The 23,278-nt window shown below is 34.8% G+C and overlaps 1 protein-coding gene across 1 annotated transcript in view; it reads right to left on the bottom strand.

Moving 5' to 3' along the window:
- MALRD1 (MAM and LDL receptor class A domain containing 1) overlaps positions 1–23,278 on the bottom strand; it is a 282,749-nt gene that overhangs the window by 42,118 nt on the left and 217,353 nt on the right. The window contains exons 33-35 of the mRNA XM_027777677.2: positions 13,933–14,208; positions 9,268–9,393; positions 7,252–7,318 (exon numbers count right to left, since the gene is read on the bottom strand). Coding sequence (XP_027633478.2) covers positions 7,252–7,318; positions 9,268–9,393; positions 13,933–14,208 — 469 coding nt within the window. The remainder of the gene's footprint in view (positions 1–7,251; positions 7,319–9,267; positions 9,394–13,932; positions 14,209–23,278) is intronic.

The raw sequence follows: 23,278 nt of genomic DNA, 5'->3' as shown, positions 1-23,278 counted from the left end.
CTCATTTCCAGTTTTACAGATATCTTGAGCTTTTGTTTTCCATTAAAAAAAAGATCCAAACCCAAGAGTTAAGTGAGAAAGTCTGGTTTATATTTGAATCAGTTGCTAGAGGTTTCTCAAAAACATGATCAGAAATATTTATTGTGAAACCAGGCTTTGGGTCTGTTCAGTCATATTTGTTTAATTGAACAGAACATCTGGCTTTCAATTATGTACAGTCAAACTTTAACAGTTACATAGAGAAAACCTTGTTTTAGTTTTAGAGTAAAGAAACTAAAAAATACAAATTCCTTCTGAAATAATTTGATTCAGCGATCAACTGATTCAGACCACTCACAAGTGTACTTCACAGGATGTCACTGCCTCACTGGAGATGATGGCAAACTGCCATATATATTCAGTTAGGTTTGACTTAGAGAAAAATGGGTTTTTTTATCATTTCTAGGAGTTGCAACTCCATGAAGTAGCTGGCTCCAGTGTGATAAGAAGCTGATCTCAGGATTATACTATTAACTGCGAAGAGAAGGAAACAAAGCACAGCTCAAAGTAACTGCTTACAGAGGATCAGCATTTCCCAAATTCTCATATATGAAGAATTAAATTGGTTTTACAATGCTATTTCAGTTTATTTATGTTGTGAAATGATTGCTGAAAACCCTGTTAGTAGGTGATCAGCATCAAAATCATAACCTGTTTCATCCCAACTGTTACAAAATAGACCAAATGCATAAGATTTATGAATCTGTGTTTCTGTCACATTGCACCATCGTCCCTAGTGTCTGAGGGTGCCAGAAGAAACAAACAAAAGTGCATGCAGGTCATATGAAACATACCATGACCTGAAGGAAAATCAGTACTCTGGTTCTCCACAACAGCAGTCTTCTAGCATTATCTTTTGTATATCCTGAAGACAGATAAGGAGTCACCATCTGAGTTGACTAAATGCCGCAGCCAGATTCAGTGAAAAACAAAATACCTCAATATAGAGGTCCAGACTGTTGAATGAAATACACAGTTTGGACAGAGAAATAATAATGTAGGACCAGGACTGGTACAGGGAACACTAAAAAGTAATGTACAAGTGTCAGAAGTGCTTTGGGCTCTAAAGGAATGGCATTATACCAAGATTATGTATATGATGACTCTTGTATGCTAATGGTCTTCCTAATGCAAGGAAAAAGAATGGAAAACATTAACTAGTAATACTTGAATATATAAAATGCCACAAAACTGCAGGTGAGTTCAACTGATCATTTCATATGACTGACAAAAGCAAACACAAAAGATGCAAACATGACAAATTATTTTTAAATTAAAATCCTTGAGAAAAAATCCCCACACTATTCAATTGTTTTATAAAAAAGACTCACATCAGCAGGCATGCATGAAATTTTATCAGCAGCCAGTTTTGTCTGGGTTGTATATACTTGTGTTTATGTAGCTCTGATTACTACTTTTTGATGAAATGGAATCAAAAGGCTACTGAAGAGTTCAATTTCTTCTGATGCTTAGTGTTCTCTTATCTCATACACATTTTTAATGACATCATGTTTGCCTTTTTTGGAACAGGCTATGATGTTAGAAATGTGAAAAGCCAAAAAGCGGCACTATTATTCCATTAGGAACAAGCACCTTGATTTCATGAAGCTTTTCTGAATATGAAAGGGTAAAGAGTAAACCGAAAATAATATATGAAATAGAAACTTTAGGAAAGAGTTTTCAAATCTTTAAATGTGGATTTCCATCAATATACTATATATTTTCTTTCATAACAAGCTGTGTCTCATTTATTCTGGAGAAAAGAGATATTTTCATTTTAACAAGATAATAACTTCCCATTCTCAGTTTTACCTAACTCAGGCAAACTGAATTTATTATTTTATTTGGCTCAGCACCTCTTTTCAGATGGCACTTGGGTAATGAAAGATGTGAAAAATCTTCTGTATACTAGCTGTCTATGTTTCTATGCAGAATCATAGAGTCATTTATGTTGGAAAAGACCACCAAGTACAACCAAGCACTGCCAAGTATATGTCTCTGTAAAAAATGTGCCTTTGTCTTCATTTCCCAGAAGACAAACCACTTTCCTGGGTAGATATATAGGTTCTATATAGCTTTATCAATTTAACTATGTCACATCTGCTCAGTAAATCTAAAAGAAAATTCTTAGGAAGGGAGTGAAATCACTACCAATTTGCTTTGCTTCCACATTTCATAATCTGCAGTGATTCAGCAGCTGCTACGTCAGCAATCCTTCCTCTAACTGAGGTGGGAATCTTTGAGAGCAGCAGGACAAACAACTGAAGTGGAAAGTGCCATCTTCTCCCATTGTAAACTCTCTTGACTCATGAATTGGATGTGCCTATCTTGTCAGTCTCTAGGCTTTGTATTTCCATCAAATCACAGGCCAGATGCTTCCAAGCATTTTATTTTCTTAGGTGGGAATACAATTATCATTCCTTTTCCACAAAACACTGTGTGATATTAAAAAAATCCCCTCACTTCTAATTTTTAAAGATGACTACCATCATAATACCTCAAAAATCGAGTAAAACAGCACATGTAAGAGTACATTCAAAGGCAAACATGTTTAGATAAAAAGCGCCTACACTCCTCATTGTAAGACACTTGCCAGGGAAGATATGGAATTTTAATGCTTTGCCATGCAATAGTTGACTGGAAAAAATATTGAACAAAGTCTACTGTGGCATTATTTAAAGTTGCATGCCACATTGTAGGACTTCCCCTCAAAAATGTATTGTGCTTACCAGAAGTTAGTGTTTTGGTGAAAAAGTCAGATTGTGAGAAAAGGTATTTTTAATTTTTTTTTTTTTTTTTTTTTTTTTTTGTGGAATACTATTTGCTATTGTACCACTGGGGATAAAATACTTTACTTGCACATTAGAACAGACCGTTTATGCTTATAATAATAAATTCTTTTTAAAATGGAGGACCAAATAATCTGTAGCTTTTCAAAGGAGAATAAGTAAAAATCCCCTCCTATGAATGAATTATTACCCTGTAAAATCAATTATTTTCTAACACATAATAGGGAAAGGAATCTTTTTCATTTTTATCACATAAAGCAAACAAATAAAATAATTCAGTTGTTGTACTTTGGGCCCAACCATCATTTAGATGCACAACTACAAAGATAACCTTAATTAATTATCTATTTATAATGACTCCTTGCCATTCTAATCTCCACGGTTCCATTAGCTACATGGTACACCAGTGTAATTTAAAAACTGTTTAATGAAGATGTATTTCTAATTTATTACATGATTTTTTAATTACAGGCCAGTGAATGTAATTACATTTTCTGCTTAAGGATAGAGCCTTCTTACAGTTCAGACGTTAATAAAAGCACTCTCATTATACTCTTTAGTATTAGTCAGTGTAACTACTCTGAAATTTGGTATGTTACATAGAAAGTATATCAAATAAAAGGAAAGATGAACACTGTATTATGTTTAGAATATGTGAGTTTTAGTACATATTAAATCTGAAAGTCTTGTATTAATCTTGTCTAGCTGGTATGAGAATTAAAATTATGTATTATCAGTCTGGTAAAATATTTTTTTCTGTTCTCAGGGGTTTTTTTTCAGCACTAGTACAATCTTTGAAGCCTCACCCTTCCACTTCAGTGTGTTACAAACACACTTCCCAGCTTGCTTGTTCTCATCAATATTCCTTTCATATGCTACCAGCAATCTGTGGTCTCCCTTTAAAAAAATAAAGCAAACACAGAAAAACACTGGAAAAAAATTGGGGAAAGCACACATATAATCAAAGGAATAATTTTGAAATGAGACTATTGAAATTGCAAGAATTCTAGCCATTATTGCTCAAATTACCATAATTTGCCTGTGCAGCTACAGTAGCTGATTGCCAGCACTAGCCACTTGGATACACAACCACCACAAAAAGGAATGCAGTCAAGACAAACGGGAGTCACATTTTGTGAAGAGTGGCCATACCATTTCAGACTAAAGCTCCATCTAGTTTGGTAACCAAAGAGGATACCTAAGAAGTAGTAAGAACAAGATAAACATATTTGCTATGTGCCCCAAGTACTTTCCCGACCAAACAGGAGAAACAAATGCAAATGGCTTTCAAGCCTAACCCAGAAGTCAAATACCAGAGTGGATCAGGACAGCCACCAAGCTGTTTCATTCAAGTAGGAAGCTAACCATCACCTGCAAAGCACTGTTGCTTTGCATTTACTTGCAAACTCTTGCCGAGAACATTCACCCCAACATCAATAGTCACAGTCTCAAAGACTATGGCTTCTCCTTACTACAATCATTATGCACCAGCTAACAAAAGCTGTTTTCAGTAGCATGAACAGAAATGACAGCAACCTGATATAACAGCCCTGTTACCCACTTCAATATTCTGAAACCTTATCTGGATTTGTACCTACTGTTACCTTTTTCACCTCTTCTACAGATACCTCTTCTTGGAGGTATGTCAGACCTCACCTTCCACCTTCTACTGATCCCTCTTAGTTACATACTATTGAAAGAAAGTCAGGCTGATGCCCTAAGTATTCACTTTATATACCTAGGCAACAATAGTGTACACATATAACAACATACAGCATCAAAAACTTGAGAAGTACTAAATGCATAAGATCTGCTATAAATTTGCAGTCTCTTCAAATAGCTGATTTCTTTTGCCTAAGCAGCTAGTGCAAATTCATTCTATTCCCATGCTGACATTAAACTACTTGGAGGAGTCTATACAGTTTACTACCTCAACCACGTTGCACAAAAACCACAGAAAACCTCACCTTTAATCACCAACAAAAATGTTTTCCAGACACTGGATTCTTTTCTATTGATATACCTCAAACTAAGTGCATGGCTTAACTCCAGCCAGCAACTAAGGTAAGATAAGCAGCAATTTCAGGGATTTTTTTAGAAACACAATGGAACCTTGAATCAAATAAGTCTTTGAGACCTGTCCAGACTTCTTTTTGTTAAAACAACGTTCTCAGAGAAGCCAAAGAGACTTTTAACAGACTCAGGGCTGTTTTATAGAAACTAGAACACAAGCATGTCTAGTGGAGGAAGACTGGAATCCACTGTGTAATAAAAAATAGTAATAAAAGAATATGCTAACAAATATTCCCTTTGTCCACTGTGTCACTGAAGACTATTAGTCAAACTCAGTGACTTTTAGGATCACTGTAATCTCCATGCAATTACCTCTGGGTGTCTACGAAGACTCCTCTGCCACTCCTGTGACAGGGCAGTATCCGTACTCTGCTCTTTTCAGGTGTCTCCTTGCTGTCTGACAGGCTTCCTGCATTCTTATGTGCTTTGCTTTTTCTCCTGACCTGACCTGCAGTCTGTAAGAGCAATATCTTCTCAAGAGAAGAAGATATCTCCACCTAAATCTATCATCTCTTTAACAGGAAATCTAAGGTAAGAACTGAAAAACAAACAAACAAAACAAAAAAACCCCAACAAAACAAAACAGGTAAAAAAAATAGTGTATTTTCCGTGTTAAATTTCTAGGGTTTATGGGGTTTTTTTTCTAGGAAATGAAAACTGGGTTACTTCTACATTTTTTATCATTTATGGTACAATTTTGTTATTTGCTTTCTTTTCATGATGTTGACATGTGTGATTCTCAAAAATCATGCAGAAGCTTATCTTTGAAATGGCTAACTCCTCTTACTATATGTGTCAGTAATTCCTTCAAAATATTATAAACCCTTGATTGGTACTGACATCAAACTGTTGATCTGGCTATTCCTTTTCTTCTCCATTTTCTGTTCTCCAGGCTCATCCCTTACTGGCAGAGTTTTCAGAAAACCTTCCAACTGTTGCAACATATACTACTTTTCTAGTATTCTTCAATAGAGATGACCTATTTTCCCAACATAAGCACAAACAGCTCTTGGACTTACATCAGCCCATGAGTTAGGACATTTTCACTTCTTTGCGTTTGCTCCCATTACCTACGCATTGCATCAGAATTCATTTTCATGTTTCTTACTGAATGGTGAGGGAAAGTATCCTACTTACTGTTTTACTATCCTTAAAAACTCAATTACTCCCCCAGTGCCTTGTCCCTTCAAGGAATTTTCTTGTTGATCAGTGGTTTAATCTACCAATTGTAACAATCCCGGCTATTCCCAACCCCTTTGTTTTCTGCTGGTTATCCATTTCATTTAATCTGCAACCTTTCCCTATGTGCCACCAGAATGAAATTCCAAGCTTCTTGCAGAGACCATTCTCTGTTCTACAATAGAGGAGATTCTGGGAAATCTACAGGTAATTAACAGTGTTTTCCAAGAGGTAAATCAAAGTACTCTATATGAAAGTGCCTGTATTTTCTGAGTATGTTATTTATCACATTTCTTCAACCAGTAAAGGATAAACTTGTATTGAAAGAAATTCTGCAATAACTGAAATTTTCTCAGCAGGATTATTGATGTGCATTTCCTAGAGACTAGGAGACAAATACTAACATCTGGTCTTGACTAAGATAGATACTCTGATAAAAGTAACTTCTTTAGTAGTTTGGCAAACTCTTTGGCAAGATCCACTGAAGCACACAAAAGACAAAAGTATGATGATGTCTAACATCGCTTTCTTTGCACTTTAAAAAGTCTCCTGTAATTTCCCAGTGCAAAACAGAGTGGTATCTTGTGTAAATGCATCCCTTCAGATAGCATGAGACACTTTCTAATGACTCGTACATTCCAAATCAGGATTGTATACATTGTTTTTCAGATTAGAGTATTTCCAGAAAATTATAAACATATGTTTAACTCTTTGGCATAAGTGGAAAAACATCACTTACTTTCTCCAAATATATGCAAAACCCCCCATTATAACAGAAATACATCACAAGTTCAGAGAAAGATGAGAGCATGACCTGCTGTGAATCTCATCTGAGGTACACAACACCTGGTGCATATAAGGCATCGTTTTCCGTAGAAGCATTTGTTGTTAAATGTTGTTGTGAAACATGAGACACAGAAAACTTAATGTGTCAGGCTAACGGATTGTCTCATGTAATGATAGATGAAGGTTAGAAAATTCTATCTGATATATAATATTCTTCTCAAATTGTGCTTAACTCAGCAACTGCAAATAAGAAAGTGTAGACATGTGAAGACTTTTTAAAATATGCCTCTATTGAACATCATTTCAACCTCTGGGGAACAAAACAGATCTTTCAACAGCACCTTTTCCCAACTTCAAGCACAAGTCAATCCCCAATGTAACTTACTGGCATAACGGAATGTCATCTTTGATGATGCATCTTCCTCCATTTTTGCAGTATTCTTCAGGACAAACTGCAAACATAGAAGTAAAAATTAGAATTTAAAGTTCCCCCCATCGTTATTATATTTCTCATTGCCTGATTTTAAAAATGGAAGAATATCCACATTTGTCTATTTGGGTACTTAGCACTATCAAAAACTCTTCTTTTAGACCTTGACTTGGTGATGTAAGTGTCAAGTCATAAATACATTACTGTCAATGGGCTCCTCTTGAGCTTATAGAAATCCTGGTACTTCACTTGAGCAGGCTTCTAATTCTTTTCAAGTCAGAGTTTTACGTGACTCCAGAAATGAAGCTTTTGCCACTTACATAATTTTCAAACAAATAGGAATATATAAAGTAACATCCAAAACAATTGAACTTATATTTAAGAAGTACTTAAGTCTACTTTATTATTAATAGCTTCTACATAGGGGTGACAAACAGACACTCCTGTGTCACCAACCTTCTTATTAAAGATGTCCAGAAATTTAACACTTAGAATCACATTCTCATAAGAACTAGAGAAATCAGTCTTGAAAAGAGTAAATGTGTTTAAGTAAAGGGAGATGTCAGTGATATATTATCAGCTGTTGACATCCCTTAACGTGGATTTCCACATCATCACGTTTAGTTTTACATTCCTACAACAAGAAAAACTCAAAATAAAAAATGAATCCCCTCAATTTCTTTAGTAAGAAAATAACTTGTAAAATGCAAATTAGACCTAAAGAATCTTGGGTACAAATAAAGAAATAAAAATTGTTTGCTGAGGCATAAAAACAGTGCTATTCAGTGTGGACAACTCCAGTTTTAAGAAGAAATTTTGGAAAAAAACATTAATTACTTAAAAGATCTGCTTTCTGACAAAATAGTAAAAGATTTGTAATTCACTGTCATGCAAGGCTACGAAGTTATGTTCTACATTCCTATATTCTTCTACATGGAAGTGATTTCTGAATATATTCCTTTACATTTAAAATACTTTTTAGAAATCAAATTTACCAAGTATGCATTCTTTCTGCATTGTAAAATCGGTAATTTTTTATGTTAAAGTATGATTTATTCTCTCACATTAATAATAAAAGAGAAAGTTATAACAAACATATATAATGAATATAATACTTGTGGACAAGTTTCACTCCCAGAGAAATCAGCGGATGTCTCCTACCAAGAAGGTAATGTAGGACATCTAACACACTATAATGAATTATATTATTACAATATATACTATGTATTGTAAACTTTATCACATAACTCATAATAAATTATAAAAACAGAGAGTTGAATTTTCAGCTAATGCAACTTTACCAAAGTCGGGGGAGTACTGTTAATACAGAACTGGCCCAGAGTTTGTAACCGGCTTGGGGAAGAACTGCAGTAACTTTGTGTCACTGAATGGGATGTTTTTAATCTAAATTTAATTTTTTTTGTCATAATCTATGTTTTTGTTAGATTTTCTCAATAAAAGTCTCATTCAGATCGGATATTTATTAGTGTGCTGTTCTTACCTTTCTCCACAATTTAACTCAATATTGTGGGAAATGCATTGTGTTAAAACAAACATTATATATTTTGGTTTATTTTCTAACCTGGATTTGTGTTACACTTACCAAACAAAAATTCCTATTAACTCAGAAATGTGAGTTGATTTAAGCTGGCTATTCACTTGGCTAAAATCAAGAGAGTGCCTTAGTAGTACACTATAGAAGCTTTCGCCTTTTTTTTTTTTTTCTTTAAACAGTGTGTTTATACTTTAAGAAACATCCCTTGTGAAGACAATAACTAAGCATCTTATTTTCCATGTTTTTCTTCCTATTTTATCTGTATCATACTTTCATCAGGAAAATTCATGCCTGAAGTAATTTGATAAAAGTTTTAGCAGAGGAAATTCAGTCAAATTTGAGGATTGCCTAAAGATTCAGTAGGAAATAACTACAGTTTTTTGTTTCAAATGATTTTTTTATGCAAAACTGAGTACCTGAACAGCTGGACTCATCAAGGCTGAAATCAATGCAGTCTGCAATGCCATCACAACGTTGGGAGGTTGCTATACATTGATTAGTTGATGCGCATAACAAAGAACCATTGAGACAATCTTTAATGGCTGAAACAAAAAGTAACATGACAGTTATTATCAGCTATATTTCTTTTTCTCACTGTTAAAAAACTACCAGAAAAGTTGATTTGTACTATAGTATATAAACTTGCATCTGTGTGACTTCTATAAGCTTTCATCTTCAAAAACAGTCAACCTTACTACTGAGCAGATAAACAAGTAAACAAACACAGAGCACAGATGTTACAGAAGCTGGATTTTCCCATGTTATATTTGTGAAGAAGAAGGGAGTGTATTTACCTAAAATGTTGTCAGAGTAAGCTGCAAAACCCAAATAAAACCCCATAAAATGTATAAGAAGACTGGATCAACTCTCATTCACAACCTAGTTTTAAAATGATGGAACTAATTTTTGAAAACAAGTAAAAAAAATGACATAAAGTCTTTTTTTCTTCTATTACAAGAAACCAATGACTAAGAGATAGTTAACCCGTAAAAAGTAGAGAAATACTATACTGGAGAATCTAAACTTGCACACTTTTTTTATTCTTGGACATTCAGTTATATTTTCTATGTTTGTATCCAGAAGAATTATGAGAGGTAAATCTTGCTGGAATCACATAAGCCTTCAGGTACTGAATTATTCCTAAGTCACTGATCTACAAGAATGTACTTGATGGTCCTGTGGACTCCTATAGAGTATAACACCATTTTGTTATTTTATCTCAAACAGTGTTGTCTTACGCTGCCTTAAACCATTGTTTTTAAGGTTTTTGTGTAGGTAATTTAAACTGAACTCTGTCACCATGATACTAATGCAAATCAGAGGGAACTCTTCTTACTCCATCAGAGTTATATATATTCACATTAGCTTTTGAGTTTAGAGTGAGAGAATCTGGGAATATTAAAAATATCCCACTGCCACAGCAAAATGTCATAATGCTTTCCTGTTAATGGGTTCAAAAGCCAGTGTGTGTGGCAATAACTTCCCAGGCTGGATGACCAGGCTACTGTAGGATGTATTTGTTCCACCCTTAGATATAATTTAAATCACTGGCCTATATGGGCTGCAAATATGTGCTAAATTTAAAATACTGCATTTCAATTTAGACCACAATAATGGAGGCAAATCTTGCCAGTTTTGATCCCGCCAATCAACTCTTGCCAATGTTGATATTCAGAAATATGAAATGGGTAAAGGGTTTTGGGATCAAATCTTTAATTACATGCACTGACTATCTACTGAAGTCTGCAGGAAAATCTGTAGAAGAATACTAACAAATATAAAGAGTAGTTTGCTTTTGTTTACAATTTCAATTCACCTTTATCACAGAACTTAAAGATCTGGATGATTTTAAACTATCACTGTTCTGTTCTGCATACGTGTTTATATCAAAGTCTCTTCTGACTGGAGAAGTCTTGATATTAGTAGGAATTTGCTGGTATAAAAATGCTGCAGGATAAAAAAAATATAACAAGAAGAACAACAACTTCCTTTTCTGCTTTCCATTCCCTTGACTACTCAGTCTGGTGGTACAGGTTGTGGCAAACTGAAAAAAAACAGCAGTTTACAGCATCACTCCACATTTGTAGCATATCCTACCATCTATCTCCCATACTCTGTTATGCACTTTCCTAACCAAATTATGATCACATACTTATTTCGGTGCAATCAGATCCAAATCCTGGACAGCCTTTGCAATTTGGGGGATGATGTCCCAATGGTATTTGAACCAGTTTTATAAGTGGTCATTTGCTCACAAATACCCAGTCTGTAAACATAATTATACGTTCAGACTAGGACTTCAGAAACAAAATTGGAAGTTCACCCTAAAACATGTTCTTCTTATGTCCTTTAGACCTTTTTCCCCTGCACATGTATTTTGAGGATGCTGTAAACTATGTGGATGTAGACTGCTACATATTGTTTGTCATATATATGACGACTAACACAAAGATTCATTTCCTGAGGTCTAACTTGCATTGAGGATTGTGTTAAGAACAGAAAGTGTCCTTTAGCCCTTTATTATTTCCTCTGATCCTGGACTGGCTGCTGGACTCATATCTGAGGACAAAACAGAAGAAAAGTTGGTCCATTTATATCTGTTGATCGTCAAGATTTTGACATGTCCTTTTACCTTGAACAAGCTTATTGCACTGAGATTGTATACCACTTACAGAGGGAACAGTGGTATCAATGGATCTGAATGCTGAATACTTTGCACAGATCCAACATTTAAGATAGAAGGTATAAAATACTATAAACATAATACTGTACAGCCTAACTGCTGTGAGAACTCCATGGGAAATTCTGTTTGCATAGATCTCTAAGTCATAGAGAAAAGCATTTCTGTGGTAGAAATTGTGGGTTTAGTAGAGAGCTGACTAACGCAATTGTTTGTTTGCTTTTCTTTGTCCTTGACTTCTTTTGGGTTTTATACTTAATCTCTGCAAGATGCAAGATGCATAATACATTTTGACAACTGGTCTTCATCCCAGAAGAAAACCTTCTCTGATGAATTCCTGAGTTCAGAAGCCAGAAAATTTTTGTCCATCTATTTTTACTTAGGTGAATTAAATTGCTATGGGACATGGCATGCACAAAACAGGTGGTGTCGGTAAGAAGATGTCAGTACTTCCTAAACTGAAATTTTCTAAGATCTGCAGGAAGATTTGATCTGCACCAAAAAAAACCCAAAACCAAACACCCAACCCAAAACCAAAATAACTTTGCTAATTAAATCTTACTCTTTGTTCATAACTGCTTAGGAAAAAAATATTCAATTTCAAACTAAAATCTGGAAAAAAAACCACTCCCAATCTTTGCTATTATTTCAGTACACATAGGCTGCAGCTACTGTCACAACAATCAATTTTATAGATTATGCAGAAATTTAAATAAAATAAATAAAATTCGGGAATTATTTACATTTTCTTTCTGAATTTTCTCTGTTGACAACCTTACATGGCATTTCATATGTTAAAAGTAGGCACCTAAAGATGAAATGCTGCACTCTCCTAGCACATACATTTTGATGGGAAAACCAGCTGCGAGAGTATCAGCTTTTCACTGATTTCATTCCACACTACCACTAACCGCTTTTTGCTTTGCCTACAATCAGTATCTTCTTCAGAGAAGAAACATGAGTTGCTGCTTCTCTATTCCTATCTTATATTGTCAACACTTACATGTTTATATAGTCATAACTGAATTTTGGACTAACAACAAGATTACAGATTTGACTAAGATTCTCTCTCTCACACACGCACCCCCCAGAACCCCAAGGTGCAATATTTATTGAGAATTTTTGTTCTTCAAATAGACTGGGACTTAATTTCCCCTCATTCCCTGAGCATTGCTTAGAATTCAAAGGGAATGAAACAAACTCAGTTATTTGGAGAATACTTATAATCATGGAAATCTTGTGGCTTTCCAACTTTTGATTCTAGAACGCATTAGCTGCTGTGGTGTGGAGTTGGGATGTACATGTACTAGGACACAACAGGGAGGTGTCTAACAGGACATACTGAGGAGGAAACTAAGTGAAATGAAGATTAATGAGGAAAGGTTTATTTAAACTTAGGGACATGTAAAATTTCAACAAGCCTCTGGGTAATGCTGAATTTAAGATGAGAGACATCTCCAAAATCATGTCTTTTGCAAACAAAACCACAGAGCCCATGTCTAAAAAAAACCACAAAAGTGCCTAGAAAGGCATGAACAGATAGTCTGCACAATCTATGCCAGTTTGTAGAATAATTTGTGAAAAGAAATAGCATATGCAGTGGCCTGCATATTCAGTATTTTCAATACAAAATGTTAAAGAATTTGAATTTCTAACCTAGTGGAAACTGATACTTTTAATTGTTTTTGTTCTGATAAGGATGAAAATTGAAATGTTAAACTTCTGCAGAACAAGAAGTTTAGAAAGAAATGTCTTTATATGTAAAAAGCCTCTTATTTTTTTCCAAGTAGCTAATGATTTTGACCTTCCTGGAATGAAACACTTGGCCTCAGCTCATCTACCAATAATGAAATATTTCAAACTGAGCAGATGGTCACTTTTGTGTCTATCGGAAACTTCATGGTAACTCATTGCAGTTACATTTCAAAGCCTGTTGTCCTTGCATTTTGCTTGTGAGCCCTTTTGCTTGGTCAGGGCACAGATTGCTGCTACTGTGTGAACAGACTTGGTTTCAAAATCATTGAAAGGTCAGGACTGCCTTGAATGTTAGTGAATGACAGAACTGCAAAAGTCTATCTGTCATATTGTAATCACAGATGAGGCAATGCAAATGTAGCTGACTGATCTACAGAAAAAAATGAAAATGCTTCCAATTATTAAAAGAAACACAATAAAAAATATTTTATGCATTTATCAAAGTTGATATCCAGGGAATAAGAATGCATAAGTAAAAATATGAGTGACTGTCCAGGTAACACATTATACATGATACAAATAATATTTTTCTTGATGAGGGAATAGCGAATGCTACACTATACTTCATTATGTTGTTCTTTTTAACATCACTGTTTTAGGGAAGTAAGTTAACGTTGCCTTAACTATAGCAATGAAAGTAACTTACGGCAGCCAATTTCGTCTTCATTAAAGCGGCAGTCAGGCACACCATCGCATTTTAGGAGGGATGGGATACAGCCCTTGGAAGGACACAGGAACTCTGTTTGTTTGCAAGAGCCTGGAGATATGGTAGTAGGCATCTCTGTGGGACAGTTCGTTTCGTCACTTCCATCCAAGCAGTCTTCAGCCCTATTGCATTTTGCTGTGAGGGGCAAACACTGCTGCACATATGCACATGTGAACTGGTCACTACTGCAAGTTGGAGGGTGTGGATCAGCTGATCCTACAAGAAAAAAAGTAATATTTATTTATTGTCTTCTTTCACTAGTCATCTATACTGTCTTTGAGATGTACACAGGAACAGCAGGATATGCAGCTGATCTGATTACTAAACTCTGAAAAAAACCCAACCCAAAACAACTTGTATAAAACCACAGCTTCTAAGTACAGAACACATTATTAAAACACTTTGTCTCATCATATTAACTCCATTGTTGTTGTTGCAGTATTTTGCTTCTAAAGCTCAAATTCAGCATTTGTTCTGATCCTATTACTGCTTGTGCCATGTATGTATTGAAGGGTTAATACCAAAGTATTAGTAAAACTTCTCTTCCACCTTCTATCAGGAAAAGGTTAAAATGGCCCTCAAGTTACAGTCTTACTCTGTTCGCATATTGAATGGGTGAAAAGAAATCAAAGACAACCTAAGTCTGGATTAACCAGGAACTTGTTTCATGGAAGGCTGTTATGCATGGTAAGGTCTGACCCCTCTGCAGAGCAAGAAAAAGATTTTCATAAAGTAACAACAAAGATTTTCATAAAATAACAACAAAGATTTTACTGGTATGCTTTATTATCAACCTGATTCTGTAGCTTAGTTTGTTGTGATAGAGTTAAATCAAAGAAAATACTAGATAAAACTTTCCAGGATACAACTGAAAAAAAGATGTATTTTTAAATTAAGACATTAAATTACTTGCATTGCTGGAAATAATACTGGAAAAAACTTTCTGTAATCACTCATACAAACAAATTTCTCTCAGATGCTTCTGTCCCTCTTTCTTCCTAGGAAAATTACTGTGACAGAATTTTACCAGCAGAAGCATCAGAACTGTTTGTGGAAACTGAATTCTAAAGAAGCTGTCTATGCTCATGCTGTGTTCTTTACACCAATAGTGTCTCCCATGGGAGCAATGTGATGGATTCCTGTAATTACTGTTTTATGTGCAGAAAAAAGAGAAAATTATCCAGAATTTAAATCTATGTATTTAATCTTTTCTAGGTCAATTTGTGGCAGATGAGTAAAGAAGGTAATATTATCTTTGTTAGAGACAAGGAAAGACTAATTAATGTCACCGCGTCTGTAAAAGACAGGTTTTGCTGTTGTCTTGGGCTGAAGCAGAGCAGATCAAGTGCAAAAGTTCACAGGTGGGTTTTAGCTTGCCTTTTGAAATGGTGCAAGCATTGCTCTCTGACCTCAGAAGTCAAAAGTTACTGCTGCATTAAGTCAGGACACGCTGTAAGGGAATACATGGATTCTGGCATTATTTTACTACTTTTAATCCACTGGGCATAGCAGTATGTTTTTGCATTCTGTGATACCAGCTGGAGAACTTTGCTGAAATTGTAAAATACCTACATCATGAATAACAATAGCATTTTGTACAAAAAAATGAACTGCTAATGCATTCAGATAAACAGAATACTAGTGTTATTTTACCATCTGCTTTCTTGTGAAACAGTTGCAAGCAAAAAGAGCTCAAACTGCAGTCTAACAATGACCTATGCTAGCATAGCAATTTTTGATTTTCATGTTACCTTTATGTCAGAAAATCGTAATTGAAAGGCTTCCTACAATAGAACATTCCTGCCATCACTTCATACCACTAGTTTTGTTAAATTCTATCATGCTACTAGAAAAATGTACTTCATACACTGGACATAATCTAAATATAAAACAATAATAATGGATTTTTTCACAGTGAAAATAATAACTTGCTGATTTTTCAGCTTGTTTCTCTTCAGAATTACATCATAAACCCCTCAAATACATATGCTTTTAAATGGGAATGAAAAGATTGCATTTTCATGATATGTGTTTTATAAATGTATTAGTTTAAAAAAATCTATTTTCATTTATGCTACATCAAAAAGCTTATAAAAGCTGTCTTTAGGTAGTTAAGCATAGACATTTAAATCACATAACGTATTTTTGAACAAATTAGAAGTATTTTAGATTTTGCATTTTTTCCTGCTTTGTTCCTGTATTTTAGCAAGTAATTAAAAATAGTAGCACATAAAGAGGTTAGAATTGGGTTCATCATGAAGAATTTCTATGTAAGGCCATGATTCTGCCAAGATACTAATGAAATGTATGGAAGGTCATTGGGCGAACATATTTCTCTCTTTATTGATATAAAACTAGTGCTGTTAAAAATAGACCAAATCTTACACAATGGATTTAAAAATATATATATTTTGAGTTTTCACTTTCTCTGGGAAAAAAAAAAGGTATGATTATATTAGATACCTGGTTTTTTTGTCTGTTACTTCTGACCCTTTTCCTCACAATGTCCGGGGGGCATTTAAGCAACAAAAATTACTTAAGCTGCAGTCAGTTCTACATAGGCATTTTTGTCCTTTCATACTCCCATTTTTTTTTACTGAGTTTCTGATAATACAGTGCAAATTAATGCCACACAGTTCCGATATATTTGACTTCCCTAGGGTCACTTGTTTATGTTGCAGGAACAATTGTGAGCATTTTTGACCCAGTTTAATTCCCTATACCTGTCCTGTTTGTGATATGCTTGTTAAGAGGTTTCTACCCAGCTTTGTTCTGAAAATTGAAGTACCCCTTTAAATTCAATAGTTCTTGAATGTGTTGCTTGTTATGAATCTGATCTTGAGTGTTAAACTGTCTTTGGGCTTTTGTAGCACTGATCAGTTTAGTCTTATGGTCCCGATCATATAAAGTGCTTATGCATATAAATGATCCATACTAAAGTCAGTAGTTAGTCAAATGCATGAATGTTTTATTGAATGGGGGATTATTATTATTATTATTATTATTGTTATTATTATTATTGTTATTGTCTATCATGATTCCCTATTGCTGTTAGAAAATATTGTGTAGGAAGAATTTCTTCCAGACTTGCATACCAATTACTTTAGAGTGTGCAATATTCACTGAGAGCAGTGAAGATGTCTCCAATTTATGCTAAAGGTTAAATTAGGGGTAAGGTTAACCAGGGGTCTTGTTGATGTCTGTTTTATATTTTCAGTACATTAATAAAAATCCAGAGATACCTTGAAATCTGCAAAATCATTTTAGATCAGAATAAATGAGAATATACCTCAAAGACCATAAGAATATCACCTTGCATATTAACTCACATTATATTTTAATTACTTACAGAAATAATTCACATCTCTTTGGTTTCAGACGCAATAGGAAAATTGTGCTCTGGATGACATTCTCTAAAACATCACAATTACCGTGATCTTCCCAAACTGCACTCACAAGTTCAGTCTATTATCTTTACATAAAGTAGGTTAAAAATGCTTTTCTTACTTATAAATTAAATGTGCCTGGTAAAAATTCTGAAGTTTTATAAAACATTATTTTGTTTATAGACAACATTTTAAACTGACTAATTAGGAATATGCAAATCTAGAAAATCATTAACTAATTCCAACTGAAATCTCAAGCAACTCATTAATGCAAAACTAATTACTTGCAGTCAAAGCTACTACCTATGTAATTATTTATATTAAACTCTTTGTTGCAGTATCTGCTACTGACATGTTCCAATTTAGAGTAGCAAGATTCATTCAGTTTTCTTGCCACTGGGAAGAACTGAAGTGTTAACACTGCAGCGTGGTTAACAGTTAAAAATGAGCTGGCACTAATGCGAGACACATCAGAAATACCTTCCATTGTACTGAGTTACACAGTGGTATACTCACCTGACTCAGCCATAGAAACTAAACTTATGCATATATATATATGAATCTTATATCCACTCCTGTACATACACATGAAGGTTATGTAAACAGCAGAAACTGAAATGTGTTTTTTCAATGCAAATTGAATATCCATTTGTGGCCTACAGGCCATTAGTCAATTAAAATCTTTAGATTCAACAATTGTATGATACTGGCATGCCAAAAAAGTTTCTCTCACTTTTTGCCAAATGCCGAAAAGATGTTCCCAAGCCAGCCACTCATCTCCTGAGTGTTGCGTGGCTCATTTTCAGACCACATTCAGACCACATTCAGAAGTGGAGGAGATACTGTACAGGTTACTTTTTTAAAAAGCACTATCTATTTGAAGCTGTTCAAGGATTTGGAGATAAATCTAGTGAAAATGATGTGTTCTAAGGAACACAGGATAAAAGCTTAGATTTGCTTAGCTTTCTGTACCTAGGCTGTGCGTGATCACTGAAAAGCAGGACTGGAGATCCTCAGGAATACATTCAGTATTTACACACAGATGAAAAGCAAACTAATCAAAAACAACTCCAGAGAAAAAAAAACTCTGCTCTGTGGAACATTGAGTCTGGATTTAGATCTGCGTGGAAAACGGCAGCAAATTGTCAATGTTTCATTATAGCTAAAGGAATCATGATTTTTTAAGTAGCAAGCTGAGGACATGTCCTTTTTTTTTCCACTCTGTTTCATTTTACTTATTGTGTGCCTTGCAAATAATCAAAATTAAAGAAAGGCTTCAAAAATGTGCATATAACATCTACTTGTACATCATTAAAAAGTCGATTCTGTTAGGTCCTAAAAAAATCACATTTTAATTTGATCCTAATCCTTTGTGAAACCTCACACAGCCGTGCTAAGTGAGTTATTACCTAAGGACCAAGAAGTGTTACCCTACAAGCATCCTCATACTTTGAAGAGAAGTTTGGTAGTTGAGGTAGATACAAAAAAGCAAGAATCAGACCAGTATGTAAAGCAATCCAAATTTGGTACGAACTGCAATTTGAACTACAACAGATACAGCTGAATATATCTATATGTCATCACTGTCAGAAAAAAAAATGAGTGCTTTTAGGTACTTCTTTATTTCAATGTGCTAACCACCAAAACATGTTACACTAAATAGAGCTCATGAGCTAATGATTTGGGAGAATGGAGCCTTTACAGTATGAAAAGTGTTAAGTCAGTAAATACTCATCACCAAGGACATAATTACATATTTGTGGGATAGGCGTTTGTTAAAGGCTTACTGTTGTTTGATGGACTTTTTCTGTACACATATGCTCTGTTGTACTACTGTCTTTGTCATCCATGGAGTGTACTGATCCCATTTCCTGACTGTACTCCAAACTTCACAGGTCAACACTGTAAACATTTTGCCCATGAATCACAGGGGCTTAGTCACAGGAAAAGACAGAACTGCTATTACCCAAATGCTAATATAAAATAAATGTCAGTATTACACAGTCATTAGTACAGCGAGAAACATAAACAAGCTTAATTTGAATGAAAGAACATCTCCGTGCTATCCACTTCTTCTGCCTTTCTTGTGCAGATACCAAGATCTCTGGTGCAGAGTAGGTCTCCATTTATATTTTTCTATCTCCTATAACAGTGAATTCTAATTAAGGCTAGTAGATGTTGGCACTAGAGTCAACAGCAGGAAGCACAAAATAAAGTTACTGCATGCTATTACACAGAATTAAGTCAGTTGTATCAGAGCTTGCTCTAAAGCCCATTTAGGTAAATGGGACGACTCATATTGATTTTAATGGGCCTTGCATCAGACTCTTGAAAACTAACCACCTGTCTGATATATTTGCATAAGTAATTTGCCTACTAAATCTATTAAAAACTATGAACCTATTAACTGTAGCTAAAAGAGCCAAAAATAACGCCCTCCAACAGTTTTCATTAGACTAGAGTATAAATTAATTACAGGTCCAATCCAATCCATAAATTAAATTGAAATAAGTGGCAGTCCTCACCTTCACTTCAGTAAACATTGGTTCAGGGCATGAAACCAGCCCATTCAAAATGGCTGCAAGGAAATAAACCTTGTTTAAAAAAAATTAACCAGACTGAAGTTTTTCAGATACTTTAACAATCTGTCCATGAGTCTTTATCAGTGTCAATAAAGCTTCTGCTAAAAAATAAAATGTTAATTTCAAAGCTTGTAAAAAGACAAAAAGGCAGAAAATTGAGTCTGTCCAATTGAATCTTGAAGTCTCTTCCTCACAGAAGTATGGGCCAGGGTATTGAGAAGGATCCCAGAGACCCTCTTACGAAGCCAGATTTACAAAACCAGAACTTGGCCCCATGACTTCAGAGTTTTATAAGTCTGTGCAGAATTGTGCATAATGCATAACTTATTTTAAATTATGACAGTTTGATAACATACAAACATAATGGAAAACCGACAGGTTTACTGCCAGTGATAATCAAACTATGATTTATAGTTTCCACTCAGAGAACTACTGCTTCTGGCTGAAACACACTGACTACCTGTGACAGCAATATGGCAATATTTGCCATATTTCTGCTAAGAACAGCCCAGGAACTGCTAGCTATGCCTGCTGTTGCGATAGATTTACTTATTTGTTTATTTTTTAAGAGCAATGAAAAACTGGAGAAGCTGTGAAGCATTAGTTTCCAACAAAATGAGGTGGGCTGCACTACAGGACAGGTTTAATGTGGAGAAAAGAGCAGTTTCTTAGAATCAGCACAGTTTCATAGGTGGAGTGGGAACATAACACTATGCTACACCTTTTTTTTCCCAACTTCTGAAGAAACATAGCTTCTACAGGTACGAATTTATAATCATCTGAGAAGAGCCCTGAAGAAAATTATGGTAACATCCATATAATTTCTGAGGTAAATCTGAGCTTGTGATTTATTCTTGTTGAGGAGAAAGGTAAGTTTCACATAATGAAGATTCTGAGAATTTTCTTCTCTCTAAGATAGTATCATGAAACTATGTAATTCCAAAAATAATTTCTCTCCATCCCTCCAAGGAAATATATTGATTTTTATGAATAAACTTAGCAAGGCAAAATATCACCTCTGTGACTTGAGGGTTGCTTGGATTTTTTTGGTGTAAACAGATGGGTTTTGGAGGTTCAATATTAATGAAACTATTCTAATAGACTATTAATAAATCCAAAGATTTTTAATTTCCCAAAAGGCATCTAGCTTGAAACAGAAGATTTCAGAATTCTGTACAAGTGTAAGAAGGCAAAAAGAAACTGAAAGATTTGGACAAATATATTTATTTAAACATACATAACATAATTGTATTCAGGACACGCCATTAATTATGCTAGAATATACAGTGCATATCTTATTCTAAAATTATTCCCAGTTTTCCTCCCTGTGAAATCCACAAAAAACTGTGGTTTCATGGCCAGCTACCTTTGTGCACTAGAAGATACTGGAACAGGCTGAAGGCGCTCTCTAAGGTACTATGTCCTGGATCATAGTTTATACTCTTTAAAAATGCAGAAATGCCATACCTATGCCAAGTAATGAGGATCTAAACCATATTGTGATTGGTTTCAGGGAGAAACTAATTAACTAAGGAAATTATTCACAAATATCCCCAGTATCCCCAGTCCTCTATCACTACTAATTTTGCTTTCCTCTTCCCCTCCTTTTGTTTTTACAGGCAGCTGCCCTCTTGCCCTTGAGGAAAGAAATTCCCTGAGCTCTCAACCTGAGAGAGATTTCTGCTTCACTGCAAGAGTGAGCAGACAAGATAACAGTGATTCCCCTGGCTCTGTAACTTAAAGAAATCAGAAGTTAAGTCTCCTCTACAGTTTTTCCCCATGATCTAACACTGTAGTATCAGCAACTCAGGCAGTTAACCCTTCCAGTGTGTCCTACATTCAGGCTCCGGGAGTTTCAGAGATGGAGCATTGACTTTGTCTAAGCCTTTGTCAGATGAGTCCTGTTCTGCTGCAGAACTTTCTCACTACTGCTTCACACAAGTGCATGCACAGACACATGCACACACCCCCTTCAGTGAGACTCTGTCTACACAGCCAGGTTATTTTTTTGCACCAACAACACACAAACACCCACTGTATTTTTTGAGTTGTCTCAATTAGACACACATGCCATTTATGCTTTCCTCATAAGATCTAGTGAAATGGGATCTACTAAAAGTGACAGAGAACATATAAAATTATCTGCAAATGCATGGTTTCTAGGCTGTTTGGTTATCTGACTAGCTTGCCCATAACACTTTTGCTGCTCTGCCAGTTTGAAACATTTTGGCTGTTTCATATTTTGCTTTTTGTTACAGTTCACGATTCTTTACTTTTATGACCCTGAAAACAAAAAGGTTCTGGACATTTCCAATCTCAAACCAAAATTATAGAGGTTATTTTATTTAATTATCTTTTTAGTTGACAGGTAGATAGCATAATGCAATAAGAATTAATTGTGGAGGTAGTTATCAAGTATGTTTGAAATATTTGGACATTGTAGCTTTATGCTGTATAGAAAACCTCCTCATAAAGTTAAATAATTCTACATTCAGAAATGTATCTGAATAATGTGCACAGAGAAAACAAAATAATTCTCTCTCATCAGGGATTTCTCTCTCTGTATTGGCCACAGCAGAAGATGCTCTGGGTAAAATAGTATTTGTTAATGTGATTAAAGATTATGTAATTGTATATAAACACATGATCCTGTTGTGAAGCAAAAGGAAGCCTGTGGCAGGAAAAGCAGGGAAGGTTTACAGACAGCCAGAATTCAAAGAGACTGTTCCATGAAGCAGAGATAACATAGGGGAAAAATGTCTTCAATATATATTACAAGAAACAAATAAATAATAACTAGCCAATATTTTATGAAATTAGCATTTCCAGACATATGTACCTTTGCTCTGTGGTTTATAGTCTGAAATTACAAGGGGATTCACTTCTGAAGAATGGCTACTTACTGACTTCTGTAAATTAGATACCTTCAGGATATCATATAGCACCTAAATTATAGTAGCTTGTTTTACTGATTGATTTTGAAAACCTAGACCAGTAACCATTAGCTCATTATCCACACAGTTTTATTTATTTATTTTTACTCTTTTTTTTCCTTATGCTATCTATGCTATATGGAAATAGTCTTTATAGTCACTATTCTTTTACTAAATTACTTTAATGAAAAAGTATTATAAAGAATCTTCATTCTGCTATGTTTTAATTAGAAACACTCATCTGAGACAGTTTATATTGGAAGATGTCTGTGATAAAGGTCATTTCCTTCCACAATGAGCAGATAGAATAGTCTACAGTTCTGGCCCTTCAGGACACTCTCCTTCTCGGCTTCGTGCCTGAACCTGCATCTACCACAACTTTTTG

Source organism: Falco peregrinus, chromosome 5 (genome assembly GCF_023634155.1).
Source record: "Falco peregrinus isolate bFalPer1 chromosome 5, bFalPer1.pri, whole genome shotgun sequence".
In the NCBI taxonomy this organism is placed as follows: domain Eukaryota; kingdom Metazoa; phylum Chordata; class Aves; order Falconiformes; family Falconidae; genus Falco; species Falco peregrinus.
Note: the sequence above shows the minus strand (reverse complement) of the source record. Positions and strands in the feature narration are given on the sequence as shown.